Raw genomic sequence first — 20,013 nt, 5'->3', positions numbered from 1 at the left:
GACATTGTCCAAGATGGCATGTAACTTGGACAGCATCCTCTTTTCAGACACCACCGTCAGAGAGTCCAGTTCCATCCCCACAACATCACTGGCCTTCCGAATGAGTTTGTTGATTCTGTTGGTGTCTGCTACATCTAGGCAAAGCAGAATTCAGAACAGAGGGTTACAGTTAAAAAGAAAGTGCAGTGTGGGTAGGCAAAAAAGTGCAAGGGCCATAACAAGATAGATGAAAAGATCAAGAGTTTATCTACAGCTTATAAGAGGCCCATTCGAGAGTCTGATAACTGTAGAATCGAATCTGGCATTCAGCCTGGCCATACATATTCTCAAGCGGCTGTATCTTCTGTCCAATGGGAGGAGGGAGAAGAAAGATCAAGGGATCATAGAGTCATGGAAAAGTACAGCATAGAACAGGCCCTTCATCCCATCTAGTCCATGTCAAAAACTGCCTCCTCCCATCAACTGCCTTCCATACTCCACCATCCCCATCCAAATTCCTCTTCAACGTTGAAATTGAGCTCACATGCACCACTTGCGTGGGCAGCTCATTCCACATTCTCACGACCCTCTGAGTGAAGTAGTTCAATAAACAATAGGTGCAGGAGTAGGCCATTTGGCCCTTCGAGCCAGCACCGAAATTCACTGTGATCATGGCTGATCATCCACAATCAGTACCCCGTTCCTGCCTTCTCCCCATATCCCTTGACTCCACTATCTTTAAGAGCTCTATCTAACCCTTTCTGAAAACATCCAGAGAATTGGCCTCCACTGCCTTCTGTTTCACAACTCTCTAGGTGAAGAAGTTTTTCCTCAACTCCTTTCTAAATGGCCTACCCCTTATTCTTAAACTGTGGCCTCTGGTTCTGGACTCCCCCAACATCAGGAACATGTTTCCTGCCTCTAGTGTGTCCAATCCCTTAATAATCTTATATGTTTCAATCAGATCCCCTCTCATCCTTCTAAATTCCAGAGTATACAAGCCCAGTCACTCCAATCTTTCGACATATGATAGTCCTGCCATCCCAGGAATTAACCTTGTGAACCTACGCTGCACTCCCTCAATAGCAAGAATGTCCTTCCTCAAATTTGGAGACCAAAACTGCACACAATACTCCAGGTGTGGTCTCACCAGGGCCCTGTACAGCTGCAGAAGGACCTCTTTGCTCCTATACTCATCTCCCCTTCTTATGAAGGCTAACATGCCGTTAAAAACATTTCCCACGCCATCCCACACCTGCACTGTGGCTGTTCTTCTGCTCCTGTGATACGGACTAAAAACCACAGCACCAGTGCTCGGGCAAGGAGGTACGGTCAAGGGAGGCACAGGAGCACCTTACTGGACTGCTTTGAGTCAGTGGACTGGACGATATTCAGGGATTCAAAGTACATTCATTATCAAAGTATCTATACTATATTCAACTTTGAGATTCACCTCCTTCCAGGCAGCTGCAAAACAAAGAAACCCAATACATCCCATTTTTAAAAAAAGAACATCAAACACCAAGTGTGCAGGGGAAAGAAATGAATTGTGCAAACAATGAAGTTAAGTAAATAACATTCGGAAGTGAAGTTTACAAAACAGACAGGCACCATGACCGGAGAGTGAACCCATCCAGTCTCACACAGACAGGGGAGGTGAGCATCACGCACCCCGATTGCAGTCGGGGTAATGTACAAATACACAAGTGAATAACTGTATAACCCAAGTTAAAGTGCAACAATAAATGAACTGGAACTTCCCACCATAATTCCTGAAAAGCATTTTAACATGAGAACAATAAACGGTGCTGGTTATTAGAAATGCAGGGGCAGGCTATCAATCACACCTCCCAGAGCGTCACAATATGAACACAGCCAAATGAAACAGTGTTCCTCTGGGGCCAAGGTGCAAAACACAGAACCACAGTCATACAGCACATATAATTATGATAGCAGAAAAAAAAGTGACCAAAAAAAATCGCCCAAGTCCCTGAGTGTCAATGGGCTGTAGATTGATGGTGCATGGATGTTGTCCTGGAGGCTCGTTTCTGCACCAACAGCTTGCAGCAGTTCCTCATATTGTGCGGTGCAATTGCAGTCAAACGCAATCCAGCTGAATCCCACTGAACAAATACTGGAGGGCAGCACTGATGGGAGGGGCCAGCGTGATATCCAGTGGCACGCAGCCAGCTCCAACATCTCCTAACTCGATGGCTGCAACAAGTGACCCGGAGGGACAAATGAGGCCTGGTCTGTGCCCTAACCAGGGCCACATGGCTCCCCCACCATCAGTCTCACCAATGAACCGGTGACTTGAATTCACAGTATTCTTCATAAACAGGGTCTTACAATCATGACAAAAATGTCCAAGACAATCACCCCTGTCCAATGGATCGTCCTCTGTGCACTGTCTCTGACGCCTTCTTTGGGTGCCTGAAGCAGGCCGCAAGTGCAGCTCCATCACTGTTCAGCAACTTGTTAGTGGGATAGGTCTGCAGAACCTGATGCCCTCAAGAACCAGCACTGTCTTGGGATCATGAAAAATATGTAAAGGAGAAACAATGACACCTCTGGTTGGATCCAGAGGAGCCGCTATGTCGGAGTGCACTGAGGAGCCGCTATGTCAGAGTGCACTGCCATCTTACACATCTCAGTCTAACTGGTTGCATCACCATCTGGTAGTGAGGGAGGGGCCGATGCAATGGATCGGAAAAAGCTGCAGAGAGTTGCAAACTCAGCCAGCTCCATCATGGACACTAGCCTCCCAACATCAAGAACAGCTTCAAAAGGCGATGCCTCAAAAAGGCATGTCCGTTATTTAAAACCCCCCTACTACACAGAACATGCCCTGTTCTCATTGCTACCATCAGGGAGGAGGTACAGAAGCCTGCAGACACGTGCTGAACATTTTAGGAACAGCTTCTTCCCTTCCAACATCAGATTTCTGATTGGACAATTATCTCATGTACACTACCTCACTTTTTTTTTCATTTTTTGCTCTCTTTTTGCACTATGTGTTTAATTAAATTTTTTAATGTTTTCTTATTGTAACATATAGTTTTTAATGCATTGCTCTGTACTGTTACCACTCTCCTTCCTCCACTGCCGCACTGGCCCAGCTGATGGAGCCGAGTCTTTGGAACGTGGAGGAAACTGGAGTGCCCGGAGAAAACGCATGCAGTCGTGGGGAAAATGTAGAAACTCCTTAGAGACTGTGGTGGGAGTCGAATCTTGATCTTACAGCTGCCACTGTAAAGCATTGCAATAAACTCTGTGCTACTGGGGCACCATATTTTAGTTCCATGCTAAGACTCCATTCATGGTGGAAATCCAGCCACTTCGAGATGCACAAGAGCAATCATTCAGTCCATGAATCCTCTTCTCCAGCCTTCACCTTTCCCTCCCACCTGTCATCACCTGTAACCTTCCAGCTATCCTCCTTCCCCTCCCTTACCTGTTTATTCTGGCATCTTGCCCCTTCCTTCTCAGTCCTGTAGAAGGGGTCGGCCTGAAACGTTGACTGTTTATTCACTTCCATAGATGCTGCCTGGCCTGCTGAGTTCTTCCGGTGTTTAGTGTATGTTGCATTCAGCATCTGCAGACTTTCTCATGTTAATGATAACTTTTTGTCTTTTGCACTATTTATTCATATTTTGTAAGTTATAGTTTTTTTATATCCTGAGGTGTTATGCTGCCACAAAACTACTCATTTCACAAGATATGTCAATGGTAATAAATCTGAATGTGAACTTTGCTGCCTTCTCAGATCGTTAAGATTCATGCTCCTACTCTGGGGAATCAGCTTTCAACTAGCCTACCCAAGGAACTAATGCTGATACCATCCTAACGTGTGCTGCAAATGACAGCATAATCACCCAATAAATCTTCATGATACGAACTCCACAGTTTGACTGTATGCCCCAGACATTTGAGGATCTATCATGTCATTTCACTCTAAAACACTGTCCAGATGTAGCTTGTGTGAGATCTCAGGACCTTGTAAATCTTAGCAGTTTTATCTTGCCTCCCTAGTCACAGTCTCAGTCTCACTGGAAGTTGCCTCCTATAACTTAATCCTACAACTACACTGTGTCATTACAACTCTGGCCACATGGTACAAAGACTCAAGGATATTTAATGTTATTTCAAATTCTCAGTGTAAAGGAGAACAATATAATTGTTACTCTGGATCTGATGCAGCACTGAAAAACGATAAGACAAAAAAGAACACAATATTAAAAAAAACAAATATAAATACGTAAGATAGCTTATCCGACATCCCACCCTGCAAAAACTCATTTCAGGGAGGTAGCACCATCAATTTGCGGGAGACTCCCGGAACTTCCGGGAGAGGTGGGATGTCTGCAATAGAGTAGCTCCTTAGCAGCTGGCCAGCTAGTTTAAATAACGTTAGCTATGCTAATGAATGAATGACACCTGTTAAACTCACCTCAACATGTCTTTTACAGTCTTAGCCCACAATGGGCAATAGAAAAGTCACTGTTGCAAACAAGTGCAGTGAGCAGCTCTGTCATTATTGTTGACCCCTGTTAGGCAGGGGTACACTTTATGGTAGTCTGGGGTGATGTACGTTTTATATTTTCTTTTTTTGGAACACTCTGCCATGGCGCGCGCGCTCGCTCTCCCACGGTCGCTCTCGCTCTCTTGCTCTCGTCTCTCCCGCTCTCTCTCTCTCTCGCTCTCGCTCTCTCAAAAAAATTGATTTCCGGGACATTGTATTTAATTTGCGGGCATCAGGGACCCACTATTAATATGTGGGAGACTCCCGGAACTTCCAGGAGAGGTGGGATGTCTGGCTCATATACATTGATTGTATATTCACAAAGTGACTCTAGGCGCAAGAGTGTCTGTACAAAATGCAAAGGGATAAAATAAAAAATTAATGCTTAGTTCCTTTGTTGCAAACGTGCTTTTTATTGCAAAGGCTTTGGTTACAATACATATGTTTTTTTTAACATTTTAGAACCAAGTGTTTACTCAAAATAGTTGAAAAGAGCATGAAGAATGAATAGGATGAATCATAGCTCGAAGATCTTGGCCTGGATCTCTTTCTGGCTTGTATAAAGCGTGCCTAATAAATAAATTGCATAATACATTGGTCTGCCGCATTCTTGTAGTTCCTGTGATATTCTTAAACAGAACCAGCTGCTGATTGAGTTCGCGTTCGGGTGGTTGGTGGGGGTGCCTGATTGGTTAGTTAATTACAGTCAGTCTCCTGAAAGTTACACTATACTAAGTAAATTTCTGTTTTTGAAAAAGAGGTAAAACCATATGGATTGGGGTTGGGAACAAGTTTTTTTGTTTATATTTCTTTTTTAAAATCTGCATTATAGCAAATTGCCTTAGTGATATGCAATCAGTACTAAGTATGCTGATGCTTTAACACTAGATTTTGTATGTATATGTTTGTGATTAAACAATGTCATTCTTTTGGGGGTTGTATATAGTAGCTATGTCAGGCCTTGCCTGTTCTGTTGGCTGTCTGACCTGCAGCTGCAGATTTTTCTTACCTTTGCCCATTTTCTAGAAAACAATGCTACACAGAAGGGAATGAACAGGAGGAGACAAGAAAAGCTGAAAATAATTAAAGAATTTTGCTTAAATACTACATGATATTCCTTGGGAAATTTAAACGCGGCAACGTAGGGTAGACTATGTTGACTACATTTTGGCCAATTTAGATGTGGCAGTAGGAGTCAGTAAGAGCTACAGAGGACACTAGAATTCTTGACTCCAGAGGCTCAACTCAGGCCAGTTAGTGGAATCTTACTGCTTCTGATTTGTCACCAAACGAACAGAAGACAATTGCAATTTAATTTGTGTGAAGTGATTTGAGACTTAAAATCGCTACCGATAAGCTTTAATACCATGCCCTCTGTTTCAACAGGAACGATACTTCATTTGGGTTGTGTACACTGTCCTGAGGATAAAAAAGGAGTCACATAATTTATACTCCCAACTCATTTCTAAACTTTTGCTCTCTTCAAACTCCTGCCCCTAACTCTGTTCGTACAGTTTGTCATATTACAATAGAGCAACCCGGAGTATTGGAGCTCCCGATTCACTGATATCTGGTGGGGTCTCTGATTCACGTTAACTCCTGATAGAATTCTGACATCACTGAGGGGTTCTGCTAACACAAGCCGCCAATCAAGTAATTGTGTCACCGATCACTTGTGTCTGAAATCCAATTCGGTATAATGAAAGCTAGCCTTCACACCGAATTTAATCAAAGCCCCTGATTTCATGGAACTGTGCATTTGAAATACAACACTCCCTGTGTAAACCGCAGGGGAACATATGGCCTTGCCACTTCCTAACAGCAAGGAACTCAGAGGTTTTGATATGTTCAGTTTGTAATCTAGTCCTTGGTCTGTTAAGGTGGCCTATCCTCTGTTTAATTCAGCATTAATGCAGATGTGTCCAGCTATCCCTGAGATATCAGATACATAAGAGATTGCAAATGCTGGAATCTGAAGCAAAAGGGATGGTTGACATTTTAGGTTGAGACCCTGCATCAGCTGAGTTCTTCTAACAATGTGATTCTTACCCATTGCTGTAGCTGTAACAAGCACTCAACTGTTGTCCTCTGAAAAGTAACAAAGATTGCACAAAGATGTCCCTATGGAGCTATCAGATGCAGTAACATGCACAAGTTCAAATATGCAGTGAATCTGTTAAAATGAAAAATGTCAGTGAGGGAATTGTTTTGATTTAATAAGAGGAAACTCTTAATAAGCTAAAATTAGCAGTGTTTAGAATTTGGCAGAATGTTCACAAAAATTCCATACATGGCAAATATGGAAACAATGTTACCAAAACCAACAGCTATTCACTGGCATCATTAATCGCTTTAAGTTGTTCCAGCTCACTCAGCAAGCTGAGAGCTTACCAGTGTTTCTGGGTCCAATGCAGTCCTGGTACATACAGATTATTTACTGCTTTTCCAGAGCTATATCCTAATGAATTTAATAGCAAGATTCCATGCTTTTTGTGGGATCAGGCTGAAGTCCATCCGAGACTCAACCTCTGGGCTGAGTCCCACCTGTTTCATGGATTCAATTATTGAACCAGTGGAACAATTCCAAAACTAAGCAATGGTACTTAACTAATAGTTATTTTTCCCACCCAAAACAGAAAATTGTGATTGTTGAACTAACACTGTTTGACATGTAGCAATATAAACATAGAACAGAGAACAGTACAGTCCTTTCAGCCCACAATGTTGTGCCAATCTTTTAACCTACAATAAGATCAACCTATCCCTTCCCTCCTACCTAGCCTTCCATTTTTCTATCATCCATGAGTTTTGTAAATGCCCCTAATGTGTCTGCTTCTACCACCATCCCTGGCAGGGCACACACTCTCTCTAAAAACTTAGCTCTGACATCCCCCACCCCCCCATACTTTACTCCAATCATCTTAGAATTATTCCTCCTTGAATTTGCCACTTCTGCCCTGAAATTCAATAGCTGGGCACAGGATGCCTGAAGAGATTCTCCATTAAGTTCTTAGAATGTCAGCAAGTTCATGCTCCACCACTGTGCTCCATGCAGAATCCAGCCCTGGAGATCACCGGCTGAATTGGCCAGTGGAATCTGTGGCTAAGGTCAGAGCTCTTCTATTTAGATGCACATGCACCAACCTTCAAAGATTCAAAGTACATTTATAAGACCATAAGACAAAGGAGCAGAAGTTGGGCATTCAGCCCATTGAGTCTGCTCCGCCATTTTACCGTGAGCTGATCCATTCTCCCATTTGGTCCCACTCCCTTGCCTTCTCACCGTAACCTTTGATGCCCTGGCTACTCAGATACCTATCAATCTCTGCCTTAAATACACCCAATGACTTGGCCTCCACTGCTGCCCGTAGCAACAAATTCCATAGATTCACCACCCTCCGACTAAAAAAATTTCTTCGCATTTCTGTTCTGAATGGGCGCCCTTCAATCCTTAAGTCATGCCCTCTCGTATTAGACTCCCCCATCATGGGAAACATCTTTGCCACATCCACTCTGTCCATGCCTTTCAACATTCGAAATGTTTCTATGAGGTCTCCCCTCATTCTACTAAACTCCAAGGAATACAGTCCAAGAGCAGACAAACGTTCCTCATATGTTAACCCTCTCATTCCTGGAATCATTCTAGTGAATCTTCTCTGTACCCTCTCCAACGTCGGCACATCCTTTCTTAAATAAGGAGACCAAAACTGCCCACAGTACTCCAAGTGAGGTCTCACCGGTGCCTTATAGAGCCATAACATCACATCCCTGCTCCTATACTCTATTCCTCTAAAAATGAATGCCAACATTGCATTCGCCTTCTTCACCACCGACTCAACCTGGAGGTTAAACTTAAGGGGATCCTGTACGAGGACTCCCAAGTCCTATTGCATCTCAGAACTTTGAATTCTTTCCCCATTTAAATAATAGTCTGCCCGTTTATTTCTTCTACCAAAGTGCATAACCATACACTTTCCAACATTGTATTTCATTTGCCACTTCTTTGCCCATTCTTCCAATCTATCCAAGTCTCTCTGCAGACTCTCCGTTTCCTCAGCCCTACCGGCCCCCCACCTATCTTCGTATCATCAGCAAACTTAGCTACAAAGCCATCTATTCCATAATCCAAATCGTTGATGTACAATGTAAAAAGAAACAGCCCCAACACTGATCCCTGTGGAACACCACTGGTAACCGGCAGCCAACCAGAAAAGGATCCCTTTATTCCCACTCTCTGTTTCCTGCCAATCAACCAACGCTCTATCCATGTATGTAACTTTCCCGTAATTCCACGGGCTCTTATCTTGTTAAGTAGCCTCGTGTGGCACCTTGTCAAAGGCCTTCTGAAGATCCAAATATACAGCATCCACTGCATCTCCCTTGTCTAGCCTACTGGTAATTTCCTCAAAAAATTGTAATAGGTTTGTCTGGCAGGATTTTCCTTTAAGGAATTCATGCTGAGTTCTGTCTACCTTGTCATATGCCTCCAGGTACTCTGTAACCTCATCCTTGACAATCAACTCCAACAACTTCCCAACCATCGACGTCAAGCTAAGAGGTGTATAATTTCGTTTTTGCTTCCTTGCCCCCTTCTTAAATAGCGGAGTGACATTTGCAATCTTCTAGTCCTCCGGAACCATGCCAGAATCTATCGACTTTTGAAAGATCATCGCTAATGCCTCCGCAATCTCCACAGCTACTTCTTTCAGAACACGAGGGTGCATTCCATCTGGTCCGGCAGATTTATCTACCTTTAGACTTTTCAGCTTCCTGAGTACTTTCTCTGTCGTAATTGTGACTGCGCACACTTCTCTTCGCTGCCACCCTTGAGTGTCCAGTATACTGCTGATGTCTTCCTCAGTGAAGACAGATGCAAAATACTCATTCAGTTCCTCCGCCATCTCCTTATCTCCCATTACAATTTCTCCAGCATCATTTTCTATCGGTCCTATATCTACTCTCACCTGTCTTTTGCTCTTTATATACTTGAAAAAGCTTTTAGTATCCTCTTTGATATTAATTGCTAGCTTCCTTTCATAGTTAATCTTTTCCCTCTTAATGACCTTCTTAGTTTCCTTTTGTAAGCTTTTAAAAACCTCCCAATCCTCTGTCTTCCCACTAATTTTTGCTTCCTTGTATGCCCTCTCCTTTGCTTTAACTTTGGCTTTGACTTCTCTTGTCAACCACGGTTGCATCCTTTTTCCATTCGAAAATTTCTTCTTTTTTGGAATATACCTGTCTTGCACCTTCCTCACTTCTAACATAAACTCCAGCCACTGCTGCTCTGCGATCTTTCCCGCCAGTGTCCCTTTCCAGTCAACTTTGGCCAGTTCCTCTCTCATGCCACTGTAATTTCCTTTACTCCACTGAAATACCGACACATCACATTTCGGCTTCTCTTTTTCAAATTTCACTGTGAACTCAATCATGTTATGATCACTGCCTCCTAAGGGTTCCTTCGCCTCAATCTCTCTAATCACCTCCGGTTCATTACACAGTACCCAATCCAGTACAGCCGATCCCCTAGTGGGCTCAACAACAAGCTGTTCTAAAAAGCCATCTCGCAGACATTCTACAAATTCTCTCTCTTGAGATCCAGTGCCGACTTGATTTTCCCAATCCACTCGCATGTTAAAATCCCCCACAATTATCATAACACTGCTGTTCTGACAAGCCTTTTCTATTTCCTGTTGTAATTTGTAGTCCACATCACTGCAGCTGTTTGGAGGCCTATAAATAACTGCCATCAGGGTCCTTTTACCCCTGCAGTTTCTAAGCTCAACCCATAAAGATTCTGCCCCTTCTGATCCTATATCACCTCTTTCTAATGATTTAATATCGTTTCTTACCAATAAAGCCGCGCCTCCCCCTCTGCCTACCTTCCTATCCTTCCGATACACCGTGTATCCTTGGACGTTCAGCTCCCAGAGACATGTATCCTTTAGCCACGTCTCAGTGATGGCTACAATATCATACCTGCCAATCTGTAGCTGTACGACAAGATCATCCACCTTATTCCTTATGCTGCGTGCAACTTAAGACCAGTATTTGGTACTTTTTGCTTTGATTTCACTGCAACTCATGCCAATGGCTACAAATTTGCCCCATCACCTGCCTGTCTTTCCTGACATCTTTACTGCTCACTATCTTATATTTATTTCTGTTTTCCCCTTCCTCTGCTCTATCATTCCGGTTCCCATCCCCCTGCCAAATTAGTTTAAACCCTCCCTAGCAGCTGTATTAAACTTTCCCGCCAGAACTAGAAGGCCTGTTTCTGTGCTGTAATTGTTATATGGTTATATGATATTGGTCCCCTACGGGTTCAGGTGTAACCTGTCCATTTCGAACAGGTCATACTTCCCCCAGAAGAGATCCCAATTATCCAAGAATCTGAAGCCCTGCCCCCTGCACCAGTCTCTCAGCCAGGCATTCATCTGCCTGATCCTACTATTCTTGCCCTCGCTAGCATGTGGTATCATCATGGTATCCATACAGAATACAACCCTGAGGCTTGTCTTTCTGCAGGCAGCCACGAAACAAAGAAACACCATGGAACCCGTTGAAAGAAAACACCAAACACCCAACGTGCACGGAAAAAAAAGAGCAAATCTTCCAAATTTCCAATAACTGGGATGTATGCTGGTACCTCCTATGCACGTTGCCGGCATTTACCTGCAAGATTCAATCTATTGTTATTCAATGAGTAACTGACTTACTGATTTACTAACCAATAGCCATTAGGATGCCATTCTGCCCATCACAATCCTGCTGTCTCCCAGAAGAGCAAGCTCATCAGACCCATTCTCTCTAGCCTCTCACATTGTTTTCTCTCATATGCCAATCAACTTACCTTAGTATATTTTATCACATAGCCCCAATATTCAGGTAATTTACTGCAGCCTATTAACTTACCAATGTGTCTTTGGGATGTGGAATGAAACCTTAGCAATGAGGGAAACCCACACTGTCACACTGTGTAAGTGAAAACTCCATGCAGATTGTACTACAGGCCCCCTGATAAAAGGAATTAGAGGAACAATTATGCAATAAAATCATAGATAGTGGCAGCAATAACAGGAGTTGTAATAGGATTTTATCTTCCCTGTTATTGACTGGGTCTGCCACAGTCTGAAGAGGTTAGGGCAGAATCCGTGAGCGAGTTCTGGAAAGTTTCATCAAGCAATATGACCCTTCGTGAGAGGAGGAGCTGCACTGGACCTCCTCCTGAGGCTGGGCATGTTGACTGAAGTGTCAGTGGGCTAGCACTTTGGGACCAGTGACTATAATTTAATGAGTCTTAAAATAGTTATGGTTAAAAATAGGACTGATCTACCAGTTAAAGTCCTAAATTTAAGCAAGGTTAATATCGATTATATTAAATAGAAACTTGTTAAGTTTGATTAGGCATTGCTGTTAGCAGGTAAAGATCAAAGTAAGTTTATTATCAAAGTACATATATGTCGCCATATACAACCCTGAGATTTGGTTTCCTTGTGGGCATACTCAGTAAATCCAAGAAACATAATCGAATCAATGAAAGACCTCACCCAACATGGTGGACAAAGAACAATGTGCAAAAGACAGCAAGCTGTCCAATTACAAAATAAAAAAAAGAATAATAATAAATAAATAAACAATAAATATCAAGAACATGAGACAAAGAGTCCTTGAAAGTGAGTCCATAGGTTGTGGAAACAGTTCAGTGATGGGGTGAGTGAAGTTATCCACTCTGGTTCAGGAGCCAGATGATTGATGGTTAGTAACTGTTCCTGAACATGGTGGTTTGAGTCCTGAGGTTCCTATGCTTTCTTCTTGATGGCAGCAGCGAGAAGAGAGTATGGCATGGGTGGTGGGAGTCCATGATGATGGATGCTGCTTTCCTGCAACAGCGCTGATGGACTGAGCCATATCCACCACTTTATGTAGGATTTTCCATTCAAGTGCATTCGGTGTTTCCATACCAGGCTGTGATGCAACCAGTCCCTCTACTCTGCTACTCACCTGTAGAAATTTGCCAAGGTTTTAGCTGTCATGCCAAATTTTCAAAAACTTCCAAGGAAATAGAGGTGCTGCCGTACTTTCTTAGTAATTACACTCCTCTTCTTCATAAATATGATGGGGCATGTGGCGACTGGGAGACTTTTAAATTTGAGATGGGGTACAGAACGAGCGTGAGACTGTTAGAGTGAAGAATAGGACAGCCAAAATTTGGGAACTGTGATCGACAAGGGATATTCAGGGTCCAGTTAGAAGAGAGGAGAAGGCAACTGTCAGGGTTAGGCAGCAAGAATCAAGTGAGTCTCTTGAGGGAATAAAAGGGATACAAGCTTAGTATAAAGGGAACTTAGCAGAGCCGAAAGAGGAGATGAGAGGCCCTAGCAGTTCAGGTACAGGAGCATCTTAAAGATTCTTTAAATATATTAAGGATAAAAGGTAATGAGGGAGAGAACATGTCTCCTTAGGTCAGTGTGTTCATCTAAGTGTGGAATCATGGGAAATGGGCAAGGTCTAATTTAATGCTTCTCAGCTGTATTTACAGTGGAGAAAGGTAGGGAAGCTATTGAGTTCAGGGAAGATGGAAGTGATACGTTGAAACATACCAACATTACAAAAGAGGAGGTGCTGGCATTCTGTGTTGCTGCACAGGTTTTGAAGGTGCAAGAATGTCTGCTTAGGTAAGACAATATGACAGAGAGGTGACTGTCATCATGGAAAATAGGTGCAGTGATTGAGGTACAGGCAGTCTTGAATCTGAAGAGGTTCCAGGTGAAGCTAAAGCGTAGACTGGGCAATCAAAGGAATGAATGCAAAGTTTACCTGAGGGGAGTGAAGTCAGTAGTTGGTTCAATGCATGCAAAGGTCATATGCACAAGGAACTGCTACAAGATCCAATAATATGAGCCAGCAGCTTTAGTGGCAATGAATGATGGTGCTTGGATACGTGACACTTCCAGACATAAAGACATAGAGGATTCACACTGTCATGCAGCATGCCTGAGGGTGGCAGGCTAGGACCGTATTCCTAGGAACCCACAAAATTGGTGTTTAAAATCATGAGGACATTGATAGGGTTAATGGATATAGTCTTTTCCGTGTGAAGAGGAATGAAAAACTAGAGGGCACAGGTTAAAGGTGAGTGGTGAATGAAGGGCAGCTTCTTCACACGGAGAATGGTGTGCACATGGAATGAGCTGTGCTAGGTGTGATAACAACATTTTAAAAGACAATTGATTTTGGGCAAACCACAGGCAAGCTCTGGACAGGCACCACGGTTGGGATGTGGAAGAGTTGGGCTGAAGAGCCTCTTTACCTGCTGTATTACTCTAAGAGGCGGTCCTTACTGGGACAGATACTGTAGAAGTTAATGTTATAGACAATAGAATTAAAATTAGTATAACTGTATTTGAATTTACAGATAAATTCTGTGCTTGTGCATTTAAAATGTAAATGCCTTGTTCTGTCAGCAGCCTTTGGTACAGCATTTGATGAGAAGTTCTAATCTTTTATTTATTTATTGAGCTGCAGTGCAGAGTTGGCCCTTCTGGCTCTCTGAGACGCACCACCCAGCATCCCCAATTTAACCCTAGCCTAATCACAGGACAATTTACAACGACCAATGAACTACCAGCCGGTACGTCTTCAGACTGTGGGGGCGGTGGGGACCTCCAGGAAACCCACACGGTCACAGGGAGAATGCACAAACTCCTTACAGACTTGCTTTACTGAGCAGAAATGTGGAAGGATGCAAGAATGTCACAATACCAAAGTTGAAAATGTGTGATTTTATACTCAGAGCATATACCCATCCTATGTTATGCAATTTAAATATTTTAGGGTACGTCCACACTGCACCGGATAATTTTGAAAATGAAGCTTTTTCTCTTCGTTTTGACCTTATGTCCACACTGAAACGGCGTTTTCATCCCCTGAAAACGGAGATTTTCAGAAACTAACTCCAGAGTGAATAAATCTGAAAACGCCTAATATCCTCTGTAGTGTGTATGGGGTAACCGGAGAGATTTAAAAACTCTGTCATGACAACACCACAACAACATTGCTTTTTCGGCTTCTGCTTGGTACTGTGCAAGCTGTTATAACGCACAGTCGGTGTGAATGGCGTGAGAGTTAAATTGTAAAGTGAGCTTTTTTGGCTATTTAAAAACGCTGTCATGACGTGCCGGAACAGATGTTCGTTGTTTTCTTGAACGCAAACTCCATACAACCTAACAATTTCAGAACAGACAGCAATGAGACTGAAGCCAGAAGAGTTAGAAATGTACTCACCAAATACTTTGACCCATAGCTTACTGAATAAATAAGTATACTCACTTTGCCTTGTTTTCTGTCCTTGCTTGTATGAAGATGGTTCATCTATTTATGCAAGTACTTCTCTGACAATAGATGTGTAACAGCTTAATGTAACATTGTATGGAAATACAAGATAACACTGATGCAGACGTTTTATACATTTAACAAGGTGCTTTATTAATGCAACAGGATTAGTCAGTTTTTCAATGTTCGTTGTCAGCTGGGTCATACTGTCCGTGAACTCCCTGTCGGTTGCCTCCATGCGCTCCAGTATTTGTTTTTTTTAGTTTTATAGTCCTCCTGCGCGAGAGCCAAGAGCAAGTCCTTTTAAGTTTTTCTACTCTATAACTGGACAAACGCGCACCAAGTATACTATTTCCTCTTCGCTTGTTTTCTGTAGATATGTCCTGTGCGTGCCCAGTAGGAGGAGAATCGCCCAAATATCCGTCTAATGTGGACGGAGATATTTTGAAAAACGCTTAGTGTGGATGCCTGTCGTTTTTACTCGAAACCGGCGTTTTCAAAATTATCTGGCATAGTGTGGACGTAGTCTTAAAGGTGATTGTTGGTCATACTGCAAAACAAGTGGAAAGTTAGAGAACCACATGGTGCATCTTCTCAGCAGTTCCAACTGTCCAGGGCATTGTTATAGTAAAGGTTTAATTGCATGAGCTCTATGAATGTTAATGAGCAGCACACCAGCCAAGTACAGTCGGTGTGGTCTCTAACCAGAAATAGAGACCTCTCTCTCTGATTGCCAATTCAAGCTTCTCTTGATTAACAACTTGGAAAGGGTGAAAGAGGCAGAATGACCTCTGACCCTCATTCCACTTTGGTATTGAAAATGATATTTGAATCCCTTCCTGTTATTGGTCATTGATCACCCACCAATTTCCATATTTCTGACTTACAGTATAACATTTCCTCTTTCTTCAGACTTCTCAGTTCAATTAAAAAAATTAGACTAGCATACAGTTTGTAGCTGTAATGAAGAGTCCACACTTTAAAGATTAATCTATATATTGTTTTTCAGGAGCTGATTAATTAGCTGTAAATTAATAGCATTCTTTATCATTTCAGATTCTAGGCATCTTTATATTACTAAAAATGTTGTAACATTTAAGTATCTAAGTTTAAATTTTAATGGAAATTTGTTTTGAATGTATTTAACTTTGTTTCCATAAAGCAGAGACTCAGTGTGCTTCTTACACTCCGTTATGGGTCTCTTGAGACAGCAGCACTTTGATTTTTGGTCCTTTCACCTTGAAATTGAGGGGCTTTGAGCCAACAGAGTGTTTCCAATCCATTGTGACCTTTGAGATTATTATCAGTTAACACTTTCAAATTCTGGAATTCTTCCAATGTTTTATGTTTCCTTTTAATCCAGTGGGACATCATTACTTGTCTACAAAAATATCCAATGATTGTAGTATTTAAAAATACCCTTTAGAGTTATTGAATGCTGCAGCTGTTTTTTTTCAATTGTGACTTTTAATATTCAAATGTAGAGCAATTTTGAAAGGAATAATGACTTTTGCCAACATCACTGAGGTAAAAAAAACAATGCAGCATTGTACTTATTTGACTTTTGCTGAAGGATCACGTACATAATACAGATTTCTAAGATTTTTTGTGTTTGTTTTCTGCAGTGGGAACGTGGAGCATAATGACACTCTGCATGACAACACACTTATCCTCACAATGCCTCTGAAACATGAAGTGGATACTGCTGTGACAGGGTAACTATGATCAATGTACCGCTATGTGTTGAAACTGGAGCATAAGTTGACACAAAGTGCTTCAAGGTTAGGAAGTCAGGTGGAACTATGTTCGCAGGGATGGCAGTGTAAATTGGGAATCCAGTACTGGATCTGGATTGAGGACAGTGGGCATCCAGTGAAGAGTAAGTAAGGAGCGAACACCTGCTTGCTGTAAGTGCTGAGGGGTGTGATGAAAAGAGTAGCTGACGATGAGAGGAATCTGTTGAAGGCAGGGGTTCCTGTCGTGACTGATCGAAGACACCAGAGAGACACTGAAGCTAGTGGATATCCAAGTCTTCATTCCAGACAACAAGCAGGCATGACACTGGAGACACTCTTGGAAGAAGAGGCCTCCTGACCCAATGTTACATCACATTTTTTTATGTTAGAGAACAAAGTTAACAACAGGACAATTTCTGTAGTTACGAGTCATTCATAATGCTTCCTTTGAGTTTCAAACTCCTCCAGATCTTCACACCAACACTGAGTATTAATCACCTCTGTGTCTCTATGCAGACATCTCAGGAGAATGGGTGTTTCCTGGTTTGAAATCAACCCCAGTCTGCAGCTCCAGGAAGACCATTGTTCTGGCTACATTTAAAATTCAATCTACAGTTCATATTCAGGTCTGAAGACTGGTTGGTGTTGAAATTAATATTTGTAATATACCATAATTCCAGAATATACCCTAACAGTTCCCAACATTTTTATTCCATGGACCATTACAATATATAAGGGTAAACACGAGGAATTCTGTAGATGCTGGAAATTCAAGCGACACACACCAAAGTTGCTGGTGAACGCAGCAGGCCAGGCAGCATCTCTAGGAAGAGGTACAGTTGACGTTTCGGGCCGAGACCCTTCATCAGGACAATATATAAGGGGTCTATAGAACCCCAGGTTGGGACCACTATTTCAAGGCACTAACAACAATGAGAGTGAGAGATCAGATGATCAGAGGTTGGAAAGCAGATGAGAGATCAGGGTCAAGAAGAGGCTTAGAAAACTGCATTAGGTCTGGAGACATCAGAGCAAGGACTGGTGGTGTGGGCAGGCATAAATACTGCATGGAGATTTGTTTTTCATACTTACCATTTCACTTTTAATATTGAGTAAGCGATTCTTGTCCATTATCTCAAGCATTAATGCTCAGAGAATGAGTGAACCATGGTGGAATTTATTTATTTATTGAGATACAGAGGGAATATGGCCTCCCATCCCTTCAAGCCATGCTACCCAGCAACCCCCCCAATTTAATCTGAGCCTAATCACATGACAATTTGCAATGACCAATTAACCTATCAACCAGTACATCTTTAGATTGTGGGAGGAAACTGGAGCACCTGGAGGAAACCCACGCGGTCACGGGGAGAACGTACAAACTCCTTACAGGCAGCAACAGGAATTGAACCTGCGTCACCTGTACTGTAAAGTGTTATGCTAACCACTGTGCTATTGTGCCACAATACTCAATATCTGCTCATCAAAATGGAATGAAATAGTGGCAAGGGAGTCTGACTGATGGTCTCCACAAATAACAAGGAGCATGGAGATGATCTAATTGTTGTAGTCAGCACATCAGTAGGATTGACGGGTGATCTGACCATGCTGGGATGTACAGTAGGTGCAGAATCAAAGAAGAAAAAGTGGACAGGTGCAAGTACTGAACACACAATGTAAGAATATTCAAACAGGAAGGACCACAGCAAGGCAAAGCAATGCCCATTTTGTTACCGCAAGATGTAGAAAGCATTTATATTGTCAGATGACTTCTCCTTTGTGCCTTTTCTGTGAAGGACAGCTTAGTATAGTGTCAGATTTAGAAACAAACCCCGGGAGGCGCTCAGCAGGTCGAGCAGAATGTGTGAATGGAAGGTGAGGGTGGAATTGAGAGACAGAGAAAGATGGGTGGTTGATGGAGCAGACTTGATGGGCTGTATAGCCTAATTCTGCTCCTGTGTCTTATGGTGGAAGTGAACAAAATAGAATGGTGGGGGCAGGAGAGGGTGAAAATGGAGACTGTGGCTAGAGGGTGACCAGCAGGAACACAAAGGTAAATAAGGGATGTGATAATGTGTATCACAATAGGATGGGAATCTAGTGAGGGGGAAGGGGATGGAACTGGGAGCATTGCCCAATCGCCAACTTCCTTCCTGGTGGTGTTGGATCTGAGGTATCTGTCCCTCTTGCCTGAACAGTGGGAGCAGGAAGAGAGCATGGCTAGGTGGTCGGGATGGGCGATGATGAATGCTGCCTTGCTGGGGCATCGCTTTATGTAAATGTACTCAATTGGGGTGGCATGGTATCTTAGTGGTTAGTGTAAACTACAGCGCCCACAATTGGGGTTTGATTCCCATCACTACCGGTAAGGAAATTGTACGTTCTCCCCTATGACCACATGGGTTTCCTCCGGGTGCTCCCATTTCCTCCCTCAGTCAAAGCGTTCTTAGATTAATTAGTCACACGGGTGTAACTGGGCGCTGTGAGCTCCTTGATTAATTAGTTACACGGGTGTGACTGGGCGCTGTGAGCTCATTGATTAATTAGTCACACGGGTGTGACTAGGCGCTGTGAGCTCATTGATTAATTAGTTACACGTGTGACTGGGCGCTGTGAGCTCATTGATTAATTAGTTACATGGGTGTGACGGCGCTGTGAGCTCATTGATTAATTACACGGGTGTGACGGTGCTGTGAGCTCATTGATTAATTAGTTACACGGGTGTGACTGGGCGCTGTGAGCTCATTGATTAATTAGTTACACGGGCGTGTGGGCGCTGTGAGCTCATTGATCAATGAGCTCACAGCGCCCAGTCACACCCGTGTGACTAATTAATGAGCTCACCGCCACACACCCGTGTAACCTATTGTTACACGGGTGTGTGGCGGTGAGCTCATTAATTAGTCACACGGGTGTGACTGGGCGCTGTGAGCTCATTGATTAATTAGTTACATGGGTGTGACTGGGCGCTGTGAGCTCATTGATTAATTAGTTGGGTGTAACGGCGCTGTGAGCTCATTGATTAATTAGTTACACGGGTGTGACTGGGCGCTGTGAGCTCATTGATTAATTAGTTACACGGGTGTGATTGGGCGCTGTGAGCTCATTGGCCAGTAGAACCTGTTACGTGTAAAAAAGTAAATAATAAGTAAAGTTTCTGGTCTTGACCTTTCAGGACCTGTATGGCATTGCAGTAGACTTGTTCTCTTTTTCATTTACGGGATGTGGGCCTGGAAGGTGCTGCCTTAGGAATTTTGGTGTGTGGTTGCAGTGCATATTGTAAATAATACACACTGCTGCAACTGTTCGTCGATGGTGGAGGAATTGGATGCTTGTGGAAGGGGTACCAATCAAGTGGGCTGCCTTGTACTGGATGGTATTAAGTCTCTTGAGGGTTGATGGAGCTGTACTCATCCAGGCGAGTGGCAGGTATTCCATTAAAGT

At 42.9% G+C, this 20,013-nt stretch overlaps 1 protein-coding gene across 1 annotated transcript in view; it reads left to right on the top strand.

The window, feature by feature from the left end:
- Positions 1–20,013, top strand: part of itga9 (integrin, alpha 9) — a 430,612-nt gene that overhangs the window by 309,045 nt on the left and 101,554 nt on the right. The window contains exon 21 of the mRNA XM_063054766.1: positions 16,459–16,548. Coding sequence (XP_062910836.1) covers positions 16,459–16,548 — 90 coding nt within the window. The remainder of the gene's footprint in view (positions 1–16,458; positions 16,549–20,013) is intronic.

This window comes from Mobula hypostoma, chromosome 1 (genome assembly GCF_963921235.1).
Source record: "Mobula hypostoma chromosome 1, sMobHyp1.1, whole genome shotgun sequence".
NCBI classification, from domain to species: Eukaryota; Metazoa; Chordata; class Chondrichthyes; order Myliobatiformes; family Myliobatidae; genus Mobula; species Mobula hypostoma.
This window is presented reverse-complemented; position numbering and strand designations above follow the sequence as displayed.